At 49.2% G+C, this 20444-nt stretch overlaps 1 protein-coding gene and 1 pseudogene across 1 annotated transcript; both read right to left on the bottom strand.

Annotated features, from left to right (window-relative positions):
* Positions 1-10201: 10201 nt before the first annotated feature.
* LOC136522356 (uncharacterized) lies at positions 10202-11257 on the bottom strand. Its single transcript, XM_066516184.1, has 2 exons — positions 10795-11257; positions 10202-10602 (listed from the first exon to the last, which is right to left on the bottom strand). Exons 1-2 carry the CDS (start codon positions 11164-11166, stop codon positions 10582-10584), a joined length of 393 nt encoding a protein of 130 aa, XP_066372281.1. The 5' UTR covers positions 11167-11257; the 3' UTR covers positions 10202-10581.
* Positions 11258-17129: 5872 nt separating this feature from the next.
* LOC136522116 (protein LYK5-like) lies at positions 17130-20160 on the bottom strand (annotated as a pseudogene).
* Between the last annotated feature and the right edge of the window lie 284 nt (positions 20161-20444).

Raw genomic sequence — 20444 nt, 5'->3', positions numbered from 1 at the left:
CTTGTGTCACCATCCGGTTCCTGATTACGCGCACCCCCACCGACAAATCTACCATCGTAGGATACCCCACGGTGGACCGCCGACGATATTCTATTGACAGTTGGCGCGCCAGGTAGGGGTGTGCGCTTGATCCATGGCGAGCCAGATTGGCCTCAAATCAACAATGCGTTCACGTCATCAATCTCATGGAGATCCATGTCGGTCCATGATGACAATTCATCGCTGGCTACACCAGCCCCCGCGATAGCAGATCCTATCTCGGAACCACCTCCGAGGTCGTCTTCACCAACAACCGCGACCACCGCCATGACGACAGCTTGGAAAGCTCGAGCGCCGGGCAACTTCATCAACATCGACCAGATAATGCCATACATCGTCGACCAGACGCTCCGTCTAAAGCTAAGTCACGCTTTAATATTTTCCTAAATATTCTCCAATCTCCGTATATCGCCATAATGTTTCTCTGAACTGTTTTCTCCATATTTGCTCTCCAAACGATTTTCTGAACCCCCGAACAGTCCTATTGATGCTCGGACGCCTCTAGAGATGGCCCTGTCTCCGGCTCCTCCCTACACGTGCTATGGGCTCCGCGCTCTGTGTTATGGGTGGTCGGCAGTGGCTCCTTGGTCACGCATATTCCTCCTACATGTGCACGAGCTCCGCGCTCCGCGTTATGGTTAACGCGGTAGCTAGGGCTGGAGACTCAGCTACACACTAACTGTTTGGGCGGTTTATATTAAACATAAATATATTTTCATGCCAACTGATCGCTGAACTGCATACGCCGTTTCATCACCATTGCTGATTTTTCTCTAGAGTTTATTTATTTGTGCGTCATGTACTACCCATTCTACATGTTTGTATTGCAGGAACATCGTCCAGGTGATCGAATCACCTGGTGCTTGGGCTTCCTCACCAATCAACTGGTCGGACCGCTCGGTTCATGGACTCCGTTGCCGACCAGTTGATCGGACTGTTCGTCGGTCGCTTCTACTCAATGCTCGCTTCACCACCGACCAGTTGACCAGACTGTTCGTCGCTCATGCTTCATCGCTAGCTACGCCAGTTACTCCTCGGCGCACGGATACTTTGTGCTCGAGGACTAAGTGGGCACACTTCACCACACGGACATCGTCAGCTACATCGGTGCTCGGACCTTGGCGCCTACGCCGAGGACTCCTCGATGCTCGGACATCGCCGCCTATGCTGGGGACTTCTCGTCCCTCGGTGCTCGGTCATCGCCAGCAACGCTGGGGGCTCCTTGGTGCTCGATCATCACCAGCGACGCCGGGGACTCCTCGCTCCTCGGTGCTCGGTTATCACCAGCGACATCAGGGACTCCTCGCCCCTCGGTGCTCGGTCATCGCCAGCGACATTGGGGACTCCTCGCTCCTCAGTGCTCGGTCATCACCAGCGACACCGGGGACTCCTCGCTCCTCGGTGCTTGATCATCGCCAGTGATGCTGGGGACTCCTCGCTCCTCGATGCTCGATCATCGCCAGCGATGTCGAGACTCCTCGCTCCTCGATGCTCGGTCATTGCCAGCGACGCTAGGGACTCCTCGCTCCTCGGTGCTCAATCATCGCCAGCGACACCGGGGACTCATCGCTCCTCGGTGCTCGGTCATCGCTAGCGACATTGCGGACTCCTCACTCCTCGGTGCTCGGTCATCGCCAGCGATGCTGGGGACTCCGCGCTCCTCGGTGCTCGGTCATTGCCACCAACGCTGGGGACTCCTCGCTCCTCGGTGCTCGGTCATCGCCAGCGACACCGGGGACTCCTCGCTCCTCGGTGCTTAGACATCGCCGCCTATGCCGGGGACTCCTTGCTCCTCGGTGCTCGGACATCGCCAGCGACGCCAGGGACTCCTCGCTCCTCAGTGCTTGGTCATCGCCAGCGACACCGAGGACTCCTCGCTCATCAGTGCTCGGACATCACCGCCTACACTAGGGACTCCTCGCTCCTCGATGCTCGGTCATCGCCAGCGATGCCGGGGACTCCTCATTCCTCGGTGCTCGGTCATCGTCGGCGACATCGGGGAATCCTCGCTCCTCGGTGCTCGGACATCGCCAGCGACGCCGAGGACTCCTCGCACCTCGGTGCTCGGTCATCTCCAGTGACTCCGGGGACTCCTCGCTCCTCGGTGCTCGGTCATCGCCAGCTACGCTGGGAACTCCCTGGGTGGTCAGACATCGCCGGCTACGCCGGGGACTCCTCGGTGCTCGGATCTTGCTATGTCTCATCGATGTGCTATCAAGCTGCTCTATGCTGTTCAGATCAGGGTGCTGACCTTGGGCAGCACGTCTAGGGTCTTGATATGCGCATGTTAGACGACGTCGGCAAGCTTTAAGACTTCTTTGACCCTGCTACAAGATTCATTCTTCATCTTCCAGCAGGCTCGGGGACTAAGTGGGCACACTTCACCTTGCGGTGAATGTGCTTGTTCTCATCTCAAGGCTACGCCCGGGGACTGGCTGCCTACTCGACTGGTCTTCTACTTTATGACCCTGGCACCACGTGACTACATCACCTACCATCAGGCTCGAGGACTAGCTGTGGGGGTATGGCCCCCAAGACATGGGCCGCACCATCAGAGGTGGCCCAGCCCACAAGATCAAGGCGTGCACAGCGCTGCTCGGCGTGCACCGCAAGATGTTGTATAGTACCAAATATGATACTTTACTTGTAACCCTACCCCTTCAGAGTATATAAGGAGAGGCAGGGGTCCTCTACTCGACATCATGTATTCAATACAATACACCAAAGACACAGAATGTAGGGTATTACGTCGATCAGGCAGCCCAAACCTGTCTAAATCGTTGTCTCTACGCCTTGTGTCACCATCCAGTTCCTGATTACGCGCACCCCCACCGACAAATCTACCATCAAGGGATACCCCTCGGTGGACTGCCGATGATATTCTATCGACATAGTCCCTTTCTCATCCCTTTCTATGGCTAGTGTTCCGATGTCCCAAAGTGCTATTGTGTGTGATCACTATATCTACCCATGCTTTAGTTATACCCTCTAGTCCAAACTAGAATAGAACCAAAGTAAAAGAGAAGTATTTAGGAACCTTGAACTCAATCGTTGTCCTCTCAATTTAGCTAGACTGCTTATTTATATACCATGGAATTCTCCTATGTGTGTTATTATTCATAACTCTCATCATCATCAACACCTACCCCCACTTTAGTTCAGTTGGTATGCTAGTTAGTAGATACATAATAGTGAACTATCAACTTCTTTAACCATTGTTTCCCTGTGGATAAATACGATACTCTGGAATACTCCCGGGTGAAAGCTATAGCGGTATCCGTGTGCTTGCAGATTTATCTGCGTTTCTAAAAATACCAACAAAGTGCTCTGGAATAAGAGTGACATTATGTTGGACGAGACGACACCGGCATCACAACGCTCACAACTATCGTCGCCTCCTCCGGGTGACCCAGGTGACAACGATGACAACAACAGCGATGATGATGACAACAACAATGCTGGCCCAGGCAGCAGTCCTCAATGCAGTCTGCCTCTCGACACTGGCACTGGGAGGTACAGGGGCAGCACTGGGTGACTCTACACCGCCTATAGGTGGTCCATGAGAGGGCAAAAGGCAATGTCCTCCCACGCCGAGGAAGCATACGAAAGAAAGAGGAGGCCATACCCAAGAACCACACCAAGACGAGTTGAGCAACCTATAACGACATAGCCAGAGAGTATGAATGCTCAACTCACTTTGAAAAGTATGCTACTAGCAAGAATAGTGAATATATAGTGTATGCGGTGATGCTAGAAGACTTTTTCACTCCTCTTGGTCTCAAGTATAGGCCACGAACACCGGTGAAGATCTAGCCCCTTTCTCTGGAATGCTCCGACAACTATGAGCATGACAAGTTCATGGTGCCCTTGGGCCGGCTCATACAGGAGGAGCCACGGGAGGTACGGAGGTCCATCTCTGGTACATGGAGGCGGCGAAACTCAGCATGAAAACTTTTGTTGTCAAGGTCCTAGGGAGTACTTCCACTTGCCCTACGATCCTCAAGTTGTCATAGATTTCCACGACATGCATAGGGTGCTGCGTCGCAAGGACCTCGACGTCGGTATGGTGACGCTATTTGCCCTGTAAGTTAATTATGACTTGTACACCTTTGCATCGCCATAGGTACTTTAATTAGGATGAAACTAATAATGCCATGACAACTTGCCCTTGCAGGATGCAGTCCTATGTATGCAAGGAAATGGGCAAAGACATTATTTACCTCTCCCCGATGCATCTTACCGAGAGGGTCATTGCAGGTTACCATGTACCGGGCACGCATGATAGGCTGGTGAACTTGGACCCGAAAGACAAACCACAAGCCCAGATAGAACTACGTGATGAATTGAAGTATAACGCGAGAATGTATATCTACAGAGCCATGAAGAAGATCAAGGGAAATGGGTGTATCCTTGCCACCCACGAGTTTGGGTAAGTCAAAAGGATACTTGCACTACTGGGGTCAATACTTTTCATATTTGAAGATCTGAAATCCTTATTGTTTGAATAATGGTGCAGTAGGGGCATCATGGGCCACTGGATTGTATTCATAATGTATCCTCAGGATGGAAGGGCCTGTATATTTGACTCTTTGGAGGAAGGATCAAACAAAGAAGGGTACAAGCATTTTGAAAGCATTTTGCGATAGTAAGTGATGATGCTTATTCTTTTATACACTTAACGTATGTGTTACATACATTTGTTGTTGACACTAGTGGTTTTCGTACAATGCTTACAAGAAGTATGTGAAAGACCCCGAGTGCTATGATCGAAGATCTGAGAAGAAGAAGAAGCAGAATGGCACAAAACTGAAACTGAGGTGAACATTCCCGGTACATATCAAAAGTTGTATGTGCTACTTTATCGTGCATGCTCTCTATATGTTCTAATGCTTGTGTATTATAGATCGTGCAGTGCGCCAAACAACCTCCTGGCACAGTAGTATATGGATACTACGCTTGCGAGTACCTCAGAGCATGCAGCAGATTCAGCCACAGTTGGAGCCAGCTCAAGAAAGCACTGAGGTGGTGGGAGAATGAAAAGATCGACCACAAGAGCATCACTCAAACAATAGCGGACATATGTAAGTTTATCATGGTCTCCTACGTGCAGGCTAGGGAAATGTTCTTCAACATGGAGAGCGAGTTGACGACAGAGGAGAAGTACAAGAAGTAAAGAGATTGTAGAACCATAGGCCTGACGGATTACAAGTTGCCGAACATCTTTGATTAGGTGACCTTAGTTGCACCTGTACGAATGTGATGTGTGTTTGTGAAACAATGATGAAGACATGTGTAATGTAATAATAACTTAATGTTGGTTCGTGGAACGATAAGGACGACACATGAATGAATGCAATATATGTTTGTCCTCTATTTTCTGTTTTATCTGTGTTTTCATTAGCGAAATTCACATTCAAATTTGAAAAAGCATTTTTTAATCTAGAAACCATTTAATGGATGTATTTAATAACAGTTGCCTTCGTTAATGATTTAACTGAGGCGGACGGCTCCTCCGTTAATGGGTATTAACCGAGGCTGTAGCCTTTAGGCGCCCGCCTCGGTCCAACCACCTTCGTTAAGGCCCAATTAACCATGACCTTTCGACGAAGGCGGTTGGCTTGCCCACCTCGGTTAAGCCATTTTGCCCACCTCGGTTAAGTTTTGTGTAGTAGTGCCGGCCTCAGTCGCTTAGGAACCCGATGCGAGGCTGAGGACCTCGAAGCAGTCGCCATATATTGTATACTCATTTTGATCGACTATTATAAATTTCACCATTTGTAAACCATGAAGTGAGCTATATATACTAGCAATGAAAGGAGGATCCTAGTTTTGATGAACTACTATAAGCTTCCTTCATCTACGTATGCAAACTATCAAGTGAGTTTGAGCTAAAATGACATATAAATAAAAAATCACCATTATTCCTAATCTAGAAAACCTCAAATTTCTCTATTTCTAAACCATGAAATGAGCTATATGTACTAGCAATGAAAGAGGATACTAGTTTTGATGAACTACTATAACCTTCCTTCATCTACATATGCAAACTACCAAGTGAGTTTGAGCTCAAATGGCGTATAAATAAAAAATCCACCATTATTCCTAATCTAAAAACAACAAATTTCTCTATTTCAAAACAGGAAATGAGCCATACTAGCAATGAAACATGAGAGGATAAAGGTGCTAACCTTTTGAACCCAAGAATGGATGGAGGAATGAAGTCTTCACAAATCCCGCAAGCATGAACTCCTTCCACGAGCAAGAACAGAGAGCAAGCAGAGCTCGAAATGGCTCAGGCTGGGGGAGGAAGAAGGAGAAAGTATATAGCCCGGGACCTGTAGTCCCGGTTTGTGGTTCAAACCCGGACTACATGTAACTTTATAGTCCCGGTTGGAGCCACCAATCGGGATTAAAGGTTTAGTCATGGCTAGTAGCTCCAATCGGGACTAGAGGATGATCTTTAGTCCCGATTGGAGCCATTACCAGGACTAGAGGTCCCCTCTTGAAAAAGCCTACACAAGCCTGTGGGGTTATCCGTTGGGCATAGGGCTTTAGTCCCGTTTCGTGGCTTCAACCAGGACTAATGATCCCTTTAGTCCCGGGCACAAATCTAGCCGAAACTAAAGTCTGTTTCGTGGCTTCAACAGAAAGTTTGTCATCTACTAGTGGTGCAGAATAATAAGTGCTCATGTTTGGACCACCACAAAAAAATGGTCATAACTCTTGGTTCCCAAAGGCTCTAAGGGCAGTCCCAACGGTGTATTGATGATGGTTTCTATCCTCATTAAATGACTTGCCACGTAGGCAAAACGCTGACATGGCAACGTAATTAATAAAGAAAGAGAGCAAAAATCCTAGAAATGGTTTCCTCATGAAGAAATCAGGTCTTCTCTTGACCCAATGCACCAAGAAACCATGAAATCGCCATTGGGGAGAAACCACCAGTTTCTAGGGGGCTCGTGCCGCACTCCCATTGAAGGAAGAAGATAGAGTTGGGAGAGAGAAAGAGAAAATGATTATTACTCATAGAAACCATGGGTTGGAAAGTAGTACTTTTTTGTGCGGTATCCTATGTTATAGAAACTACTAGTTTCTTTCATTGGGACTGCCCTAAGAGTTAACGGAGACTTGACGGAACTCTAAGCCTATTTTCCAATGCAACAAACCTTATGTCATTTGGACTTCGCAATAAAGAGTTATGACCGTATTAGGTGAACCTATCCAGAAGATTAACAGTCACCCAGGAGTTGATATGATGGAGAACTTTTCGTACAAGCCAGTATGATTATGCAACATTTCATGGTGCATACCATATATGGATGGTAATATAATCAAGTTAACTTTCCAATGCAACAAACGGCTCGCCATTTCGACTTCCCATGATGGAGTAATGACCAATTTACAAAAGATTGCCAGAAGCTGAAAATGTTGCACGAGGCTCCACGTGAATTGCATTTGAGAAGGCCTTTGAGCTCCTTATCTCCATCAAACTCTTGGTCTCTTTCACACCCAGCTATAGGGTTGTTCCTAGTATAAATATTTCCTTTCTCACTGCATAGACAACCTTTGGATGAATTGATAAACCCCCTGATATTGCAGCCAACCTCCTAAGTGCCCTACTCACACCCTTAGCAGCCAGCTTCCCGGAACGTGGTACGTGGTACGATATCGTTAGGAACTGCGGTAGTAGGAGGGTATACAGCTTCAACTTGTTCCTTTGACTAGCGGAACACATATCAACTCTTATTGGAACATGTCAGGGACGTGGTGGTTAGTCCATGCAGGTTAGGGACGTTTTGGAACAATGCTGAGTTCAGTTCCGACTCCCACCGCGTCATCCTTTTTCCAGTTTTTTTTTTTTTTTGAGCCGTCTATCAGTTACTGAACCCTAAAGCCCATTCCAGTCCAGGGCTCCATGCCAAACAATCGCTAGCTCAGATTCGAGGGCCTTCCAAATTTGAAGGTCTGAGATACAACTCCTGTCTCTCACACACACGTGTCCACGTGCATCTCATTTGTTGGGCCCTCTCTCTTGCCTCTCGTCCCCGCGCGTTTTCCTTCTCCGTCTCCGGCGCCGCGACCGCGAAAAGCGGGGAAGTAATGCAGCGCGACCATGACAGGCGTCAACCTGTGGTCGTTCCACGCCCATGTTTTATTTACTTCCCATGCCATGCCACCCGCGCTGCTTGCCCGCGTTCATTACTTCATTTCCGTTGATCGATAGCGTGGCGCTCGATCGTTCCCTCGCCGGCGCCCCTTGCCTATATATAGTTTCCTCCGCCCCTATTCCCTCTCCCGACCACTGGCCGGCCGGCACCGCCATGGGAGCACACACGTCCTGCTGGTGTCCTGCCACCGGGGCCGGGGGAAAAATCGAGCGAGCGAGAGGAAACCAACAACTGAGCACACATCCATTGTTTCTGCAGCAGAGTGACGGAGAGGTTGAGTGACGGAGGAGAGAGCCATGGACGTCGACATGCCAACCCGCGGCATCCATGGCGAGGTTGACGACGACGGCAAGGAGAAGAGGACAGGTAAATATAATTAACCTGCTTTAACCATCATACCGATATTGAATCTATCGATCTGGAGGGTTTCGTCTTCCTCCTCGATGTTTGATGAACAAAAACATGGGGGCAAACCGAACGTGCATACATGCCTCCTGCAACGAAGGAAACTTGGGTTTTGTTGCGGCCGTCAGGTGTGGAAGTAGTGTAGGGGCGTTGCAGTTGCAGCCAACGTGAGGTGACAGTGGCGGCACCATGAATAGAGGCCGGGGGTCAATGAGATCTCATACTACGGATTACTAGTATAATGCCCATGCTAACGCAACGAATTTATCTGGGAGACACATATAAAAATAACCAATATTTTTTTCATAGCTCAAAGATATTGGGTGCGTTCGGCTGGCAGAAACTTGGCTGAAACTGGCTGGTTGTTGTGAGAGAGAAACATTGTAGCGGCTGAAACTGGCTGGTTGATGTGAGAAGAACAAGCTGGCTGGTCAGCCGAACCAGCCAGCCGAACGCACCCAATATCTTTGAGCATGTATACAATCTGGGAAACTAAGAAGTCATAGTAAAGGTTTTTCTCATATAACCATTTAAGTTACATTCTGTCTAAGTCCTTAGTCATGGCTCGGAGATCTTCAGAAAAGTTGTCAAAACATTCGTTTGCATGGCTCTTAATAATGTTCCCCAGAAATTTCATCCTCAGTGAATTTGATAGCTGTGCATGGTAGATATAACAAGTTAAGTTATTAATTTTGTATGTAGTGTACGGAATATAGTTAGAGAATATATGCTTATAGTGTTGATCGGTGGCAATCTTACACTATCCCATGACTTCATGAAATTGTATACAAGCAAGCCTCCTAATTTCCTGGAGATGAGCATTTGTTTGATTTATTGTACATAAATCAAATAACTATTTTTTGTGATAATAAGAAAGATGAAACATATTATAGGTGATTACCCGTCTTTATGTTTTGGAACGCTGCTCCCCGCGAGAATGGCCCTCTTCTTCGGCAAGGCGAAGATGGAGGACGGCAAGACGCTGGCGGACTACGACCCCCGGCCGACGACATGGACGCGAGCGCCGTCGTGCGCCAGCAGGTCCCCGCGGTGTCGGGTCTCGCCTGCCTGCCTGCCGCCACCGCCGCCGCCGCCTCCCCATGCGGGACCAGCGTGTGCTTTGCTTGGTCTGGCGAATCCGGGAGGAGGCACGGCCTGCCGGTGGGATGGTCTGGAGGATCCAGGAGGAGGCGGCGGTGCGGTTGGTTCAAAGCCGGAGGAGAGGGATCCATGGCGTCCTCGACGCGTCTATTGGCGGCGGCGGTGTGTAGCGTTGGGAGTCGGGTGTGGTGCGTTTCTTTTTCCCTTATTAGCAGGCTCGATCCCTGAACCCTGATCGCGACGTGCATGGGCGTTTGAAGGGAAGAAACAGCCCGCGTGCGTGGGATGGAGGACGCCGGGTGAGAAAGTCTGGCGTCACACGTCAAAGATCGGCCGTTGGATGTATTTTGGTGTTTTATTAGCCCTTAATTTTAATAGAAACGAAGTTCTATGTGTATTTTTCTAGATAGGGGCTCACAGCGGGGGACGTTTTTACGAGAGGACCTGGTATAATTTTGCAATAATAATCAGTAAGAAAATAACAAAAATCAAATACTAATAATTCCTCGTTGTATCAGTAATATGTTACATGAATTTTTGGTCCAAAATCAAACAAAATTATCTGTACTTTGTACGACAAAATTCATCAAAAAAATAAAATCTAGCAGCCGCCGTTCCTGCAGTTCATCCATAAAACACACACAAAAAAAAAATTGCAAGAAGCTACATCCACAACTGCATCTCTTGTAGCGACGTCTTCTGCAACGGCCTAGTGATTTCGACTTCGAGCAGCCAGATCTGGCCAAACGAAGACCAAAGGGGCTGCCGTACAAGCCATATCGGCATCAGATTCTTGATCTGCAAGTCCTTCTCTCGAACTGAATCGAATCGATACTCCCCTGCAAGTTCTTGTTTTTCTCCACTTCCATCACCTGCCCCCGATACAAACCTGAGAAAATCCTCCCAAAAATCACAAAAAAGAACAGAGCAAGTAGACTGAGCTAATAAACGAGTAGAACAAATTGAACCCAACTCAGGACAGAGAAGGAAGACTGAGCACCCCACGACAGCACGAATAGATGGCAAATACGTATGGCACAAATCGAGAACCGGCCAAGAAAACCCCCAGAATAGTTGTCACCTGCAGGATCTGCACGAGGACCTCACCCCTCCGGGTTGGAGGAGACACGCCGCCGGATGGAAGGCAGCACACGCCGCGCCTGGTTGTGTCGACGAGCCACCGCGTCCGGATGGAGGGAGGGGCTGGGATGCGCGCGTCGCTGCGGGGGAGCGCCGTCTGCATGGGATGAGAGGCGCCGCAGCTGAGGTCAGGGCCGCCATCGCCAGTTCCACAGCAGCCGGAGGGGAGGACGAAGATGCCGTCGGAGGGGAGGACGAAGATGGGTGGAGCGTCGCCGCCGCCGGTTAGGGGTTGGGGAAGGGTCGCCGTCAAGTTGCAGCCTGGGAAGCACGGGCAGGACCGCAGGAGGCCGCCGCTGCCAGCCACCGCCATGCGAGCCGATGCGTTCGTGGGCGCACATCTGAGGACAGAGAAATGAGGAGGGAAATGAGGAAGAGATAAGGACCGAGTATTTTATACACGTAACTTTCCGGTATCGTCTGCGCGCGTGGGTGGGGTGGAGCGGTGAAGCGGGGAGACGGTGGTGGCCTGGTGGGAGATCAAAAGAATATGCGAGGTAGAATAGGTGAGGGTTAATTTAGTGTATATGTTTTTAATGTTATTTTTTCTGTGTTTTTTCGTAGGTGGACGTAGTTTAGGTCGTGATTAAGGAGGTGGGATTTGTTTGGTGACTGTAGGATAATTTAAAGTGATGTATTATAGGAATAGAGACAGAGATAGAGATGAAGAAATTTGAATATTATTATTTGGACAAGTTTTTCACTAGTATGCAGCTTTTAAGTGTTTAGGACATGATATTTCACAGTTTTGTGATACACTCAGGCGATAGTTAAGAAAAAGAGAGGTATATACAAAGTAACATTTTCCATTTTAGTTGAACTATTGTATTGTTTAAAAAAAAACTGACTACAGTGTCCTTCTGAATGTAGATTGCGAGTCAATTTCATATTTCAGTGCCTTACCTTTAACTTAGGAGCACACTTTACTGAAAGCCAGCTCAACTAGTCCTGCTGTGTTGCTATCCATTCCCAAAAGTGGGAGATTTTGGTTTTGTTCTAAGTTAAACTTTTATAATAATCAAGTTTATATATATATATATATATATATATATATATATATATATATATATATATATATATATGGAAAATTTTTCCTACCCCTGGGAGTAGTTACTCCCTCCTCTAACCTCACGTAAATACACCCGCCTCCTGCCTCCTCACGTGTATGTATACATACTTCCAAATAATTAAATAATTTATCTTGCAACAGAACATACGGAGGCACAGCAGATGCAACAAAGCACGCAAATCTCGTCCCACGTTACTTATCGGATCCTGCTACGCACAAACCTGATTAGCTCATATGGATAGAATCGAATGCCATATCATGGAGGGGAGTAACTACTCCCGGGAGTATAAAAAATGCACCCAAATTGGTTTCACTAAATGCACTATAAAATATATCTTGGTAGTGTATTTAATCTTTATTGTGGATGTTAATATATTTTTTTATAAACTTGGTTAAATTAGAGAAGTTTAACTTAGGGCAAAATTAGAACCTCTTACAGTTTAGAATGGAAGTAGTAGTAATGATTTATGTGCTATAAATTTCATGTTCCTCAATTATCCTCATTTTTTTCCACTGAAGCATGCATTTTTTTTCTCTCTTTTGCACTAAAAAAAAGAATTTTAGACTAAAGACCTTTAGTCCTGCTTTGAAAGATTAAACAGGTTTTACTGGGGCTATCAGTTTATAAGCAGAGAGTTCAGAACCAAAAGATGGTAGCCAAGCTAACTCCAAAACGCCACACAACACCTACTCCCCCTTTACCAGCTCAACAGAAACAAACAATAGAGCAAAATATAGCAACAAAGACATGAGTAAAGCATGGTTCCTAGCTAGGCTTAAAAGTTAAGCTCTTTTGTATGCTTGTCACCATCTTGAAAGGTCATCCTTCATCATCTTGAGTAGCTCCAGTGGCGCCCCTAGGAATTTGGGGGCCGGGCCAGGCCTCGAGCGAAACCTTAAACGGGGCCTAAGTTAAGTATCAAAATAAAACAATGATAATGTAAACTATAATATATTGCATAAAAAATATCATAGCTTGAAGTAACTGAAGATATATAAATGACCAATTAGAACTAGACACAAAGTATCTGTCTCCTTGATTCGTCGGTCGCGACAGGCGAGAAACAAGATAAACAAACATAGAAACCATTGATCTCTATAATGGACTACGCATTAGACTTAGTCTGACCTTTTCAATCGATCACTACAATGGTCTACGCATTAGACTTAGTTTGACCTTTTTAGACGTCATAAATGCTTGAGACAAACCCTAATACATGATATATATATACTTAAGGTACTTATATGAGCAATATGGCCCCTTGAATTTTAGGACCTTGAGCGGTCCCGCCCTAAGTAGCTCCTCCAACTTCTAGACTTCCTCCTTCCTTGCATCTTCTTCCACTGATGCGAGAATCGGAGCACTTTGTAACCCACATTTTTTGGAGGTTTAACAAGAATATTATTGAACACACAAATCATTCATACTTCATAGTCTTCCATAAATTCCTACACACCCCGCCACAACTATCCTCCACCGGTTATCGCTAGAATTAACCAGCACTTATAGATTATTTTCTTCAAAGGACCATAGAGAGGTAGGGCTCTAGCTCCAGCCTACACTATCTCTAACCCATTAATGCCTAGATGACCTGAGCTATTGGGCAGGCAAAGAACGATAATGCTTCAATTAAGACGTCCAGACGGACAGACACCTCACTCTGCTCACTCCCGCACCCCAAAAATCTTATCCCTCGCTTCCTCCTCCCCATCCTTATCCCTTCCACGCTCGTGCCCTGCCCCACCCCGACGCGTGGCCATGGCTGCCTCCCACCCTGTCACGCAGCCATGGCTGTCGCCCTGGCTGGCGACGGTGCCCTCCCCCACCCCGGTGTCCTCGTCCACCAGGAGCGTCCAACACCTGTGGATCCGGTGGCCCTCTCCCCCACCACGGCGAGATCCATGGAAGTGGCGTGACGGTGTTGCAGGGGAGTGGGCGGCTCTCCCCCATCACGGCGCGGTGCCCTCCCCCTCGGGATGGTTCCCGACCGACGAGACCTGACCGAGCCTGGGCATGTCGCAGCCCTCGCTCAGGGCTCGGGGGCTCGCCTGAGCCTTAGGCTCCTGATCGATGATGCGCCCATGCTCGGCCCTTGGCTCCTGCCCGGACTACGACGCCAGCCAAGGGCCAGGTGCAAGAAGACAAGCCTCGAGCCACTGAGGCTCGGGGGCTCCCAGGCGTAGCACTCCGGGCGCGGCCTTGCCAGCTACTCCCGTGATAGGGTCACGCACGGGGCATCACATAAGAAGACAAGTCCCCCCAGCCTCCTGGGGCTGGGCAACTCCTGGGCCTGCATGTCAGCCCCTAGAGCTGACCTCCTTCGCCACCAATAAGACTCCAGAAGGTCCACCTGGGAGAGGCCGGTCCAAGCCAACACAGCCTAACACGCAGAGTGTCAGAATAGAGCAGTCGAACGACGCCTAAGGCTTCTTCGGCTCCACAACACCGCCATGGTCCACAGAGCACAGTTGCAAGACCCTCATGGACTCTAGCGTATGTAGACCATAGACACTTCTCCCCAAACCGCTATGTACCCGACCCATCTCGATATATAAGGGATAAGGTCGGACCTAAGGGGGAGGAGGAAGGATCCCAGATAGATCATTCGATTCCTCATTTGATTCGCTTCTGCTCAGCACCGAGGGTAGAGGCAACCCCGAGAGGGGCACCAAGAGCTCCTTCGCCGCATCCATCGTCTTCCTCCTCTCTGACGAGGGGAAGACTCCACCGACGGCGAGGCAACCTTAGGATTAGCACTGAGCTAACCCTCTACCAAATCTCTCTACACTATGTTGTAACCTCCCAATTTTGGGTGCTCTTGAGTATAAGAATCATCAGCAGCTGGACGTAGGGCACCGATCGGCCCGAACCAGGATAAACCATTGTGTCCCCTCTATGATTCTTGTGTTCTTGAGTCCACTCGAGCCACTGGAAACACATACTCTGACATCGATTCGAATAACAATGCTTGCCGCGATTCCGACCCCACGACACCGAACATGGTAGATTTTTGTCGACCTATCAGAGTTGTTACCCCTATCTTTGGAATTAGGTACCAACTTAGGTACTTATATCCTAGTTCCTAGACACCGGTACACTATCGAATACTACTCTACTCCTGGCTGAGGAACACAACACTTGACGTGAGCAGAGATCATGTAAGTAAAGTAAAGTAAAGTAAAGTAAAGTAAAGTGAGAACTTGAACTTAATTAAATAAAATAATTTAGAGATTGACAGTACTAGCCCTGGATGTCACTCAATTGAGCTAAATCCATAAAATGGAAGAGAAGTCAATGGCTTTAGCTCCACCATGGATCTCTCCTCATTCTCTCCCTATTTTCTAAGTGGTGCGTTGAGAGGACTTCGCCTTGGATTAATCTTCTTGTTTGTCCTTTGATGATGACCTCAACTCCACTTTTTATAGCCTTTCCGTGGCGGTTTTGGAGCTAGGGTGTACTTGTAGAGTGAAGATGGGTCTGTTTAGCATCGGCCCATGGTCGATTGATCTTCCATAGGGTTGACCGACCCTAGGATGCATTGCCTGGGTCACACAATAGTCACTCCCTTTATCTCTATTTCAATATCAAACCCTTGAGTAGAAGATCCATCCGATTAATTGAGGCTTAGCATCTTTTTAGTGAGGAGGTACTTAAGAAGCATGATCCATAAAAACTATTACCTTTGCCACCACTAAGTATAACACCCTGGCTAGAAACACCACCGGAGGTTACCAATTGACACCTAAATTATACTAAATTTAGAAATTATTAATTGTTTTGGCAGAATCAACCTTTTAAACTGGACATTTGAGCAGGCAAAAACATGTAATATAGACGATATAAGCTCATAAATAAAGACAAAATCACCATAGTCCAACCCAATAACAAAACAAAAATACCACCCCAACAACAGATACTATCTCATCCAAATCAACCTTTAAGTGATCTTTAATTAAGCTATTATAATTGCATAAACTTCTATTAAATAAATAAGCATATGTAAACTAGGTGTTTGTCTCATGAAGGTGCTACTCCCAATTCCCATACATGTCGCGATCATTTGGTACCTAAAAGTAAATAAACGCAATGGTGAGTAAAAACACTGAACAAGTAGAATTAGAATCGAAAAATCAAATATCACACGATGATCCATAAACAAAGAACTAGGACATCAAGAAATAATAGTTTCCGTCTAAAATAAACGAACTTGAATCCTTCGAATTTACCGATAAAGCCAAGCAAGTGGGACCGATACTTTTATAGTTCTATAATGAACCAAGCTCAAAATAAATTTAACATTTGAAATGAGCATTTGAACGTTCAAAGACGACATTGAGACTTGGGCGATAATTGAGGTTGGTACATTGTTTAACAAACAAAGTAGGAACGAACCCACTCTATCATGGTGGTGGGGCGGCCGCCCCAGCTACCGGTCGGCCAACCTCAGTACCACTCCCTCTCTTTCCCCTCCAATCTGCAAAGCTCGATGACTTTAGTGGCGGCTTCGCCTCTGCGCATGTGCGACCGGAGAAGGAATCCAAGCGGTATGGGCTATCCAGCTCAGGAGGCAAGGAACGAAATAGCCCAGCTCCAAGGCCCCCGCACCAACTACCAAAAAGGCTTCGTCTGCTCCTGCGTGCACGTGGATGTGGTAGTTAACATGGTACAAACGTCGGAATTAGTGAATTACTACGTCCGTCCAAAAAATATAAGTATGCTTCATGCTTGACAAAGTTTCTAGTGAAAGATATTTATATTTATGGCTTTAAATTAATTTATTATAAAAATATGTTTCAGAATTAATCTAATGATATTTATTTATTTAGTATCATAAATATTAATACATTTGTATCTATAATTGGTCAAACTTAAGGTATTAAAACATAACGCTGTGCTAGAATTACATTCATTCTGAGACGGAGGGAGTACTAGCTACGCAAATATATGCACGATTTCGCCTTATGTGACGTCAATTGACAATGTCTCTTTATAAAATTTTTGAGGCAAGTCAATTTTTTTTTTTTTGTATTTTGAGTGGTTATTAGGTGCAAGACAAAAAAAATATTCATCAAATTAAATGTATCATCTTGCAACTGTGGTTGGCTTAGATTCTGGTTGGATCTCCTAAGAAAAATGACATCCAAACCCTTGATTCTCTAATGGGATTTTAGAATCCAACTATCTACTCGAACACTACTATTTAGATATTCTCATTATGTACAGATAATATAATCCAGAATTCAAAAACCCTTCATTTTTAGAATCTAGATTCTACAGCCACTATCTAAAATCATTGAGAATTAGATCCAAACATGACTTTATTGTTTTGCTATTGTGCAATCACAATGTGCCTATATGTTTTGTGTTCAGTATTATTGCCAGAGCTTGCTCCACCTAAGGGCATGTTCGGTTGTGGATCAATCCTGGCCTGGATTCAATCCCATTCCTCCCTAAAATACGTGTTCAGTTAGCATGTGAAACCCTGTATACCGGGTCTGTTTTGATTATACAGCCGCACCCCCGCCTGCAAAGACCTGGTTATACGGCCGCACCCCACCAGGAATGAAACCACTACTCTGGAGTCATGGAACGAATCCCCCGGAGGTGAGCGCGACGGCTGCGGCGCTAGGTCCTCCCACGGCATCGGCATAAGATCTTGCATACCTGCGAATTGGAGGACTCGCGATGGTCAGTCTCGCTACACACGTACCCCTGGTTCAATCCCTCCTGGATTGGTTCCACTGCAACCAGGGACGAAGCTAGGAAAAAAAATAGGAGAGGCTAAACAACGTCAATTAGCAAGAAAAGAGGTTCAGCAAATCTCAGCCCCTCCTATCTGTACATCTACAGCTGAAATTTCAGACAGCGGCTCTACGGGGCTTCGCTTGCTCGCGAGCGGTAGGGGGGGCTGGAGCCCCCCTAGCCCCACCGCTGGCTCCGTGTCTGACTGCAACCGAACATGGCCTAAATATTTTTTCCAGGTCCGCCACTGGACACAAGTCGATATGGAGTTCTGCACGGGTTGCCATTCTTCTCTTCCTATAAGCGCGATACAGTCAGTCGCGCTTCACTCTGAGTCCGTGTCTCCGTCGAGCCGGAATTGCCAAGGTCCGAGGGATCGCACTGTAACGTGGATCCGTACACCGCCGAGAGCGACAGTAACACCTCGCCCATCGACGGCCTTGCCCGGGGCTCCCGCGCCACGCACCGCAGAGCCAGCCCGAGCAACGCGAACGCCACATCCAGCTGGTAGTCCCCGTGCAACCGAACGTCCATGAACGCCGCCACCTTGTCCCGCACGCCGTCACCGCCGATGGCCAACCTCTCTACTTCCTGCCACAGCAATAGTTCACTGCCACCGCCACCGCCGTCGCCGTCGTCGTTGTGGACCCGAGCAGGCGCCACCTCCTTCCCGGACAGAAGCTCGAGCATGATGACCCCGAAAGCGAACACGTCGAGGTGAGGGCCAATCAGCCCGTGCTCTAGATATTCCGGCGCCAGGTACCCCTCCGTGCCCACGACGTGGCGCGTCATCTCCACGCCGCCGGCGCCCGAGACGATGGCGCGTGCCAGGCCGAAGTTCGACACCTTGGCACGGAGACAGCTGTCGAGCAGGACGTTGCTGCTCTTCAGATTCTTGTGCACGTACGGAGGGCTGGTGTAGTTGTGCAGGTAGTTCAGCCCGTCGGCCACGTCGAACGCCACCTGCACCCGCTGCTTCCACCCGAGCGCGCGGCCGCGGCCGTGTAGCCAGTCGCTGAGTGCGCCGTTCTCGGCGAACTCGAACACCAGGTGCGTGTCGCCGCGATGCACGCAGAGGCCGCACAGGCGGACAAGGCACGTGTGGTTGACGCGCCCCAAGACGGTCACCTCAGCGCCCACGTCCCCGGTAACGCGCTTCACCGCCGCCACGTCGCCGTTCATCACGGCGCGGTAGACTGACGAGCCTCCGACACGCCGCTCCTCTGCGAACCCCGCGGTCGCCTTCTCCAGTTCACCGTACTCGAAAACCGTCAACGATGCCACCGCGTCGCGGACGTCGCCGGCCACCATCACGGGAGACATCCACGACGCCGTCGCCGTCGCCTCTTCCCCCTTCATCTCCGCTGCCACGCCATACTCCAGAAACGACGGCGCGTCAGGAACTGCCCTCCTTGAACGGTCGCCGCGCTGCCGGCACCAACGCCATAGCAAGAACAGAGCAAACACGGCACCCGACACAAGAACACCGCATCCCACACCAGCGCCGAAGATGGCCCGCCAGTTTATCGCACTCGACTGACGAGAAGTGGACTTCGCCGGCTGATGCGACGCTGGCGGAGCTGCAGCTGGAGCTGGAGCAGGAGCAGGGGGCTCCAGCAAGGTAGTCATGTTCGGCGTGGGAGGGTCCTTGAGCGGGACTAACATCGTTGTGAAGGGGTACACGGTGGAGTCGTCGGTGAGGCTGTTGGCGTCAAGCACGGCCTGGTAGTCGGCACGGAAGCGTTCGGCGACGGTGTTGGAGTCGTCGTCCCACCCGAGGAGGTAGGTCACCAGGTACCTCACGCCGGCCGCGGCCTGCGCCGCCGACGGGCACGCGCACCGGAGCGGCACGGTGAGGGAGATGTTGGGATAAAGATCGAGGCTGTCGTGGGCGGGGTTCTGCGCCATGAGCGCCTGGCAGGTGGCGAGCCCCTGGTACGTATTGTTAGCGATGGTGAAGTAGGTCTCGTCGTCGAACTGGATGACGTAGGACGCGCCGTGCTGGTAGTACCCCCGCGCTCGTGCAGGCGCAGGGGACCGGGACGAGGAGGAGCCGCGAGTCCTCGACCGGGGAGGCGACGGGGACGGCGTTGGCGGCCGCGACGGGGGGGCGCGGTGGCGTTGAGGAGGTAGGAGACAGTGATGGGGGAGGAGTAGTACGGCGGCGCGGAGCGGAAGGCGAGGTAGCTGTCGCATGACCGTGGGGACGTCGTGCCGTTCTTGCTACGGCGGCAAGTGTAGCCGAGGACGGAGCTGCCGTTGTTGGAGTAGCAGTCGGTCTGCGCGTTGGCCTCGTACGCCTGCTGCGCTACCGCGGGAGGCAGCAGCACCATCACCAGCACCAGCGCCGCTGGGGCCAGGAAGAGGTGGTGGTGGCGACGACAGGCGCCCGGTCGTCCTGCTCCGCCGTGAAAAGGCCGCGTCGGCGTCATGGTTTGCTATGTGCTTTATTTTGCCCGGAGATTAGGATGATCAGACTACTTGGCAGTGCGAGGCTGCCAGCGCCCAGGAACAGATAGATATACTCCTAGTGCCTGGATTGGTGGAGAGACTCGAGAGAGAGGAGACTAAGCCAGCGTTGACTTCAGTCAACCCTCGAGGTCAACTACTCATACTCGGAAAGGACACCGCCACATCGCGATCAGGTATCTCAGGTCTAGTTTGCCTGGCTGTGTGGATGCCAATGCCATGGAACTAGGGGCGCACGAGGCGTGTTATCTGGTCCGCAAGCGAATGCCGTCCAAGGCTTTCCAAGGCTCCACCTAAAGATGGCAATTTT

Source organism: Miscanthus floridulus, chromosome 18, assembly GCF_019320115.1.
Source record: "Miscanthus floridulus cultivar M001 chromosome 18, ASM1932011v1, whole genome shotgun sequence".
NCBI lineage: Eukaryota > Viridiplantae > Streptophyta > Magnoliopsida > Poales > Poaceae > Miscanthus > Miscanthus floridulus.
This window is presented reverse-complemented; position numbering and strand designations above follow the sequence as displayed.

Bases quoted from the DNA above. Each gene is read 5' to 3' on its own strand.
- LOC136522356 (XM_066516184.1), bottom strand. From the start codon at position 11,166: ATGGCGGTGGCTGGCAGCGGCGGCCTCCTGCGGTCCTGCCCGTGCTTC. The intron at 10,603-10,794 runs GTGACAACTATT...GGATTTTCTCAG, and splicing joins TCCTCGTGCAGATCCTGCAG to GTTTGTATCGGGGGCAGGTG.